Here is a 7868-nt window from a genome sequence, read left to right on the forward strand (position 1 = left end):
ACTCTTTGTTCTTTCTAGAATTCCTATTTGAGTATTGGACCTCCTGGACCAGGCTTCTAATATTTTTTTCTCCTATTTTTCATCTTTTTGTTTTTTTGCTTTACATTCTGAGATTTTCTCAGCGTCTTTTTTCCAACTTTTTATTTTATGTATGCAATATTGCAATAGTTCTTAATTTTTAAAGGATTTTAAGGATAATTTTTATTTTAGTTTTTTTATTGAGATAATTGACATACAACATTGTATTAGCTGCATGTGTACATGATTCAATATTTGTACATATAATAAGTAGTTAACATCTATCACCACACAGTTAACAATTTTTTTTCCTTCTAATGAGAACTTTTAAGATATACTCTCTTGGCAACTTTAAAATATACAGTACAATATTATTTACTATAGTCATCATGTTGTACATTATATTCCAAGGCTTGTTTATTTTATAACTGAAAGCTTGTACCTTTTGACTCCTTTCTCCCATTTCCTCTAGTCCTCAAACATTGCCTATGGCAACCACCATCCATTCTGTGTATCTTTGAGCTTGGTTTTGATTGTTTGTTTGTTTGTTTTAGATTACACATATAAGTATGATCATACAGTAATTTTTTTTCCCTATCTGACTTATTTCACATAACATAATGCCCTCAAGATCTGTCCATGTTGTCCCAAATGGAAAGATTTCATTCTTTTTTGTGGCTGAATGATATTCATGTGTGCGTTTGTGTCTCATTTTCTTTATCTATTCATCCACCTATGGGTATTTAGGTTGCTTCCATGTTTTGGCTATAATTGTAAATAATACTGCAGCAAACATAGTTGTGCATATATCTTTTTGAGTTAGTGATTTTGTTTCCTTTGGATAAATGTCCAGAACAGAATTGCTGGATCATATGGTAGTTCAATTTTTAATTGTTTGAGGAGCCTCCATGCTGTTTTCCATACTAGTTGCACAATTTATATTGCCACCAACCATATACAAGCGTTCTCTTTTGTCCACTTTCTTGCGCACTCTTGTTATTTCTTGACTTTTTGATAATGGCCATTCTAACAGGTATAAGGTGATATCTTATTGTAGTTTTGATTTGTATTTCTTTGATGATTAATGATATTGAGCACCTTTTCATGTACCTGTTGGCCAGTCTCTTATGTCTTTGGAAAAATACTGTTGAGTTATATGAGTCCCTTATAAATTTCGGATATATTATATATCTGAATATATTTCGGATAGTTATATGGTTTACAATATTTTCTCCCATTTGGTAGGTTGCCTTTTCATTTTGCAGATAGTTTCCTTTACTTTGCAGAAGCTCTGTATTCTGTTCCATTGTGTCTGTTTTTAATGCCAAAAGTAGTTTGATTACTATAGCTTTTAATGTAGTTTGAAATCACAAAGCCTGATGCCTCCAGGTTTGTTCGTCTTTCTCAAGATTGCTTTGGTTTTTCGGGGTCTTTTGTGGTTCAATATGTATTTCTTATTTAACATATATTCACTATAATGTGTCATTTGAGCAGGAGAGCTAGTCAACTAAAAGATATGTATAAGGGATTACAAAAATATTTCAATATCTACTTTATACTGCCTACAGACAAGGTTGATATTTTTAGTGTAATCTGAATAATCTGGAAATTATTTTTGTGTTTAAAATCTAGATTGAATCAGATATTTTTTCAGAAATTCTGCATTTTGATACATTTTATATTTTAGCTTATTAATAAACAATTATTTTAAATAACGCAAGGTAAGCATGGTGTAGAATAGCTTATGGCAACTTCATTTTTTCAGTTTTAATAAGATATTACATTTTTATTTTCTAATCTTTACTATTTTTGCATAAAATCATTAGAATGGAAGAACAGTTGAGGATTTTTTTTTTTATTAATTTCTTTTACTGTGTATATTTTTCTGTTACTTAAAAGAAACTGCACTATTGTCATGTTTCTTTAATTCAGTGAGCCCAAACCTTTTTGGCACCAGAGACCAGTGCTCCTATGAGAATCTAATGCCTGATGATCTGAGGTGGAGCTGAGGCGATGATCCTAGCAGCTGCAAATAGAGATGAAGCTTCGTTCACTAACCTTCTCTTGTGTGGCCCAGTTCCTAACAGGCCACGGCCAGAGGACTAGGAACCCCTGCTTTAATTCATTCTCAGAGTGATTGATAGCCTAGATAACCTGAGATGCCATCAATAATTTATTCATACTTATTGGACCTTATTTCAAGTTTTTCTCTGACTTGATTTAATAAGTAAAGGATCAACAAGCACAATGCAAACCACTGAATTCCCAAAGCGGGATTCTGGGTCAGAGCATGCAGACGTTTATGGGCCTTGATACATGTTGACAAATTGCCCCAGCCATATTGGAATATGAAATTTAGACTATGAGTGTAAAGAAAGGGTAGGGATGAAGAATTCTAGGTGGAGTTAGAATAGAATTTTCTTTCTTTTATCTTAAAAGCTGACCATAAATATTTTCTTAGATAAGTTGTCACTAAACCTCCAGACTAGAACCGGTAAACCCTCTGCATCTCCCATAACTTCTTCCACTTTTTTTATCATTACACTTAAAATAGTTTATATGTATTTTGGGGATTAGATGATTGTCTTCTACTCTGACCCTCTGCTTAAACTTTATAAAGGCGGAGAACAGACTATTTTGTCACCAGCGTAGCATCTAACACAGTTGATATTTTGTTGAATGAATGACAGGGAAGGAAGAGAAATGATTTGGATTGGGTGGCATGTAGTATTCATGAGAGAGAATAATCAGAGGTTGTGGAAAGTTAGATTGTAGCTAGATTGTAGAAAAACATGAATGAGAAACATAAAATTTAGAATTTTATTGTTTTGGTAGAAGTTTTGAATCCAGTCAAAGTTTTGAAAGGAACATAGGAATAAACTGATTAGTTGGGTTTTAGGACTAACCTTTCAACTATGTAAAATAGATTAAGGAGATACTCAAGAGGTAGATTACTTGGAAAACTAGTAAATAGTAATGGAGTCTGAACTAGGGTAGCGATTAGGGTAGGAACCTAGGAGTAAATTTAATTGCCTTCTGTGTACTGGGCATTGTCCTAATTATGGGATATATTGCAGTGGACAAGGAAGCTATGGTGCATGCTCTTGGGTTACATATGCAGTCTATCATGAAAGCAGATATTCAACAAAAACAACAACAGCTGTTACGAATGCTATTAAAAAAAAAAAAGTAAGGGGCCATGAAAGCATCAGACAGATCTGTCACAGTTGAGAGAGGTCTTATAAGGCTTAAGGGATGGTGTTTTAGCTGAAACCCATGTAACAAAGCTAAATGAAGAAAGGCGGATGAAGGCAGAAGGCACAACGTGTGCAAAGGCCCTGAAATAGTTAAAAAACAAGACATGTTTAACTGATGAACCTAGAGGTATAGTATGGCTGGTGGAGAGGAGAGTTTGAAATGAGAGTAGATTGGTAAGGACCTTAGGTAAGACATAATGGTTAAAGAGATAATTGATAAGACTTCTCAATTGGATATAGATAGCAAGAAGAGGAATCCAGTAATCTAGGCTTCAAGACTGAATATTCATTATAATATTAGTTACTTAAACAGCCTTCGTAATCAGGTTTTACATTATAAATTTTAAAAAATCTTCATGATGCTTACTACACATAATTAGTGACTTACTGGGAATAATGTTTCTGCTTTTTAAAAGCAGCCTGTAGAGATTTTGGAGATTGGAGTTTTAATATATTTAGTGTAAATTGTTTCATTTGTGCTTTTCAGAGTAAAATGGCCTTGGCCTTACTTTAAAGAGTTGTATTTTGGAGGATGCGGGAGGCATACAAAAGATAAATTACTATAGGAGGTGATAAAATAATAAGTATGTTTTAGAAAATTGTTCTTTTAGAGTAGCAGCTTCAGGTAAAAGTATCAGATATTGGTTTACCTGAGCAGTACAAAAGAATGGAATTCACACCTCTAAAGTCAAACACCAGTAGGAAACACAAGGAGTTTATTGGGAAGCCACAGGAAACAATAGGGTTAGGAATTTTTCCTGGTCCAAAAAAACCGCCTGCTTATTTAAGTAAAATGATGCACTTCGCTGTCTTTAGTAGCTTAAATAAAATAAGGTTCAGTTAGAAAACAGCGGTAAAGAGAATAAAATGAAATCTGTTCATGAAATCGAAGTAATAGTCATGGATTAATTATTCTTTATGTTTACTGAGAATGTGCAGTTGCAGCAAAATTGGTCATAAAAACAGAAAACAAAATTTTGATGCCTAAATCCAGGGAATTTTATAGTTGAGTTGGCTCATACTTACCATAATGTTTTTAACTCCAAGCATATTCTAAGGACAGATTTTAAATGAGTATGTCTTTATAAATTTAGTTTGTAATATTTTATTAATAACCTAACTTAATTTTGACATTTTGAATGAAATTTTATTAGCTCTTTTTCAAAAAATTTATAGGGATAGCACAGATAGTATTAGTCCCATAAGATATTTTTATTAAATAGGTTGGTTACATTTGGATTGAGAACTCTGGAATTACATAATTACATAAGTATCAATGTTGTGAATATTTATATTTTAAAATTGGGAATGCTATCAGATTGGAAATTTTAGTTTATAATATTCTAAGGAATGATTTTGTTTTTGATATTCTAGTTCTTTTCATCAAACCAGTGATAATAATATTAGAAGGCCTGGCAAGTGTACAATATCTTCAGTGAAGACAGGTGAAAAGATGTTTGTAAACACCCATATATGTATATATATGTATACTATATACTGTTAAATACTATCTATGCAAACATAGATACTTTTTCATCAGCTGACTGACTGACTTACCTATTAAAAGGGCTGGGGCTTGCCTTTAGACTTATTAAATTAAGCCCTTCAATGGCCTCTGTTTCAACTTGATCATAATTTGATTGATATCAGAGATTGTAGATCAGGGTCTTGGTGTCTCTCACCTCCCTCCCTCCCTTCATCCTTCCTTCCCTCCCATGGTGCATGTGTGTGTGCACGCATGTACATGCCTGTTGTCTCTTAAATGTAGTGACCTTTTAGGTTATATAATGTACAATTCCAGGGAGTGCCCTCAGAGTTTACAACATAAACATGCACAGCAGCCCTGAGTTTTAGTTATGTTTTTCATTATAATTATCACTGATGCTCCTTGTATATTAAGTTTAATTTGAATAATCATTACACATTATAAAACACTTTCTCTCTTAGATCATTACTAGTTGAGTCACCTGTTTAGTGTAAGATACTTTTCTAGAAGCTAGAAGGATTTCTCTAAATGCAGAATATAGTGCCTTGCTCTCAAGGATCTTACAGTCTGTTTGGTGAAATGGGATAGTCATGTACATGGATAATAGCACAAACATAAAAAAGCATCTATTAAGACTCATAGTACTTAAGAGAAGGTGACCCATAAATACCTAAAAGTCTCTGTGCGGAGTGTAGGTCAAAGACTATCTACTTAAAACTAAGTTTTTAGACTCGGTTAATGTCATTTTTACTTTTTTCATTAGCATGTTAGCAGATAAACTGAACATGACTCCAGAAGAAGCTGAAAGGTGGATTGTAAATTTGATTAGAAATGCACGACTGGATGCCAAGATTGATTCTAAACTAGTGAGTATTCTGTTAGCTGTCCCACATGCTAGACATAAGTTGCTGATTATTTTATGCTTTGGGGGAGAATTTTTATTAGGGTATTTTATTCTATTAAGAATTTGTTTTAATGTAATAGCTCTTTGAAGGCAATAGCATCCTCCTATTTTTTGCTGGATGAATGTTATCTCTTTGGAGTGCATAAAAATATGTGATTGCAGCAGTTATGTGGTGGTGCGATGTCCTGCTTGTGACTTACCTGGGAAACTTAGTCATTAACAGTACAAGATCAGTTCCCCTCTCTCTCATTTCAGGGTCATGTGGTTATGGGTAACAATGCAGTCTCACCCTACCAGCAAGTGATAGAAAAGACCAAAAGCCTTTCATTTAGAAGCCAGATGTTGGCCATGAATATTGAGAAGAAACTTAATCAGAATAGTAGGTCGGAGGTAAGAATCACACATTTTCTATTCTGTATGGGTTTTAGTGATAAAGTAACATAACTGTTATATTGACTTAATTTGAGAACATAATATCAGTTTCTTATTTTGTATTTCTGTTTGTCAAGGGTAGAAACATTTGTTTAAGAAATTACTAAACTACAAGAATTTTTCTTAGATGTATTATATGTATTAATTAAGGAAACTGAAAAAAATTAAGTGTTCCTAGTTAATTATAACTATTTTTCTTTTCCTCTTATTCTTCCTATGGATTTCATTAACTTAAATCCTCAGGGTTTTCGACACATCATTTTGCTATTGCTTATAACTTACATCTGTAGACCTCTATCAAGTGCTTGAAATTTGTATTCTGATATTCATATTTAACTATGTCAAAAAATATATTCCCTTTTTTAATAGAGATCCTACATATTTAATATTAAAAGAACTTGAATGGCTTTGTATTTTAGAATCTCAAACCACCTTAAATGCCTTTTAGCCATTATGTTTATGTGTAACTAGAGGATAGGAAGTTTTTAAGAAGCAGTTGTGGAATATTGTGGAATATTCAAGAACCTTGTTTGATTTGAAGTTTTAGCAACAGGTTTGTAGCCTTAGAATAGTCTTTCAGTTTTAAAAGAGAAGAAGGAATTAGGAAATTATTGTCAATGCCTATTTGAACCAACTCTAGAATAACTGGGCCTAAAAAATAACTTCTATATAGTGAGGTTTTTTTGTATGCTTTAAGATCAATTTGCATTGATTTTTGTTACAATATTGGTGATATTGTCATTGTTATACTTTATAATTGGTCAAAAACTGTATCAGATAGTATTTTAATGTATTTTGTTCTAGGTGAGACACCTGACATTTAGTAATTATAGAAACTGTTAAAATCTTAGAAAATGATTTGACAGGAGTAGTGCTGAAAGGAAATGCTAGTATTAGTTTGTTCTAAGGTTTTTCAGAAGATACTTTCTTTTCACCCTGTCTCTCTGTGTATTTTAGGCTCCTAACTGGGCAACTCAGGACTCTGGCTTCTACTGAAGAACTATAAAGAAAAGATGAAAAAACTATAAAAGAAAATGAAATAATAAAACCATTATATAAAGGGTGACATACATTTTAGAAACAATTAACATATTGAGTAAATTTTGGAGAATTTGAATAAAATTGGCTGTGTTTCATTATCTTATGAACTTCCTTGTGTATACAAATATGTGGGTTCCCCCCCCCACTTTTTATTTTGGAATAATTATAGATTCATAGGAAGTTGCAAAAAGAGTATAGAGAAGTCCCATGTAACCTAAACGTAGTTTCTCTTAATTTTTTCATCTTATGTTACTATAGTGCAATATCAAAACCAGGATATTGTCATTGATACAACATGTATGAACAGCTTTATGCCATTTTATCACATGTGTAGGGTTGTGTAACCACTGCAATCAAGATACAGAACTGTCATCACAGATATTTTCCTCATGCTACCCTTTTGTAGTCACACCTACCCCCCACCACCCCCACCAGCTCTAACCCCTGGCAACCACTAAACTATTCTCCATCTCTATAATTTTGTCATTATGAGAATGTTATAGGAATTATATAATATGTGGCCTTTTAAGATTAGCTTTTTTTTACTCACCATAATGCCCTTAAGATCTAAGTTGTAAGAAAAATATCAGTAATTTGTTCCTTTTTGTTGCTAAGTTGTATTCGATAGTATTGATGTACCACCTTGTTTAACCTTGTACCTATTGAATAGTATTTTGGTTGTGTCCAGTTTGGGGCTATTACAAAGAAAGATGCTGTTTCTTAATTTCTT

At 32.7% G+C, this 7868-nt stretch overlaps 1 protein-coding gene across 1 annotated transcript in view; it reads left to right on the plus strand.

The window, feature by feature from the left end:
• The window catches only part of EIF3E (eukaryotic translation initiation factor 3 subunit E), a 44992-nt gene extending 37747 nt beyond the window's left edge, over positions 1 to 7245 (plus strand). Inside the window, exons 11-13 of the mRNA XM_006916612.3 lie at positions 5525 to 5627; positions 5921 to 6055; positions 7055 to 7245. Coding sequence (XP_006916674.1) covers positions 5525 to 5627; positions 5921 to 6055; positions 7055 to 7093 — 277 coding nt within the window. The 3' untranslated portion in view covers positions 7094 to 7245. The remainder of the gene's footprint in view (positions 1 to 5524; positions 5628 to 5920; positions 6056 to 7054) is intronic.
• Positions 7246 to 7868: the final 623 nt, after the last annotated feature.

This window comes from Pteropus alecto, unplaced genomic scaffold (assembly GCF_000325575.1).
Source record: "Pteropus alecto unplaced genomic scaffold, ASM32557v1 scaffold164, whole genome shotgun sequence".
NCBI lineage: Eukaryota > Metazoa > Chordata > Mammalia > Chiroptera > Pteropodidae > Pteropus > Pteropus alecto.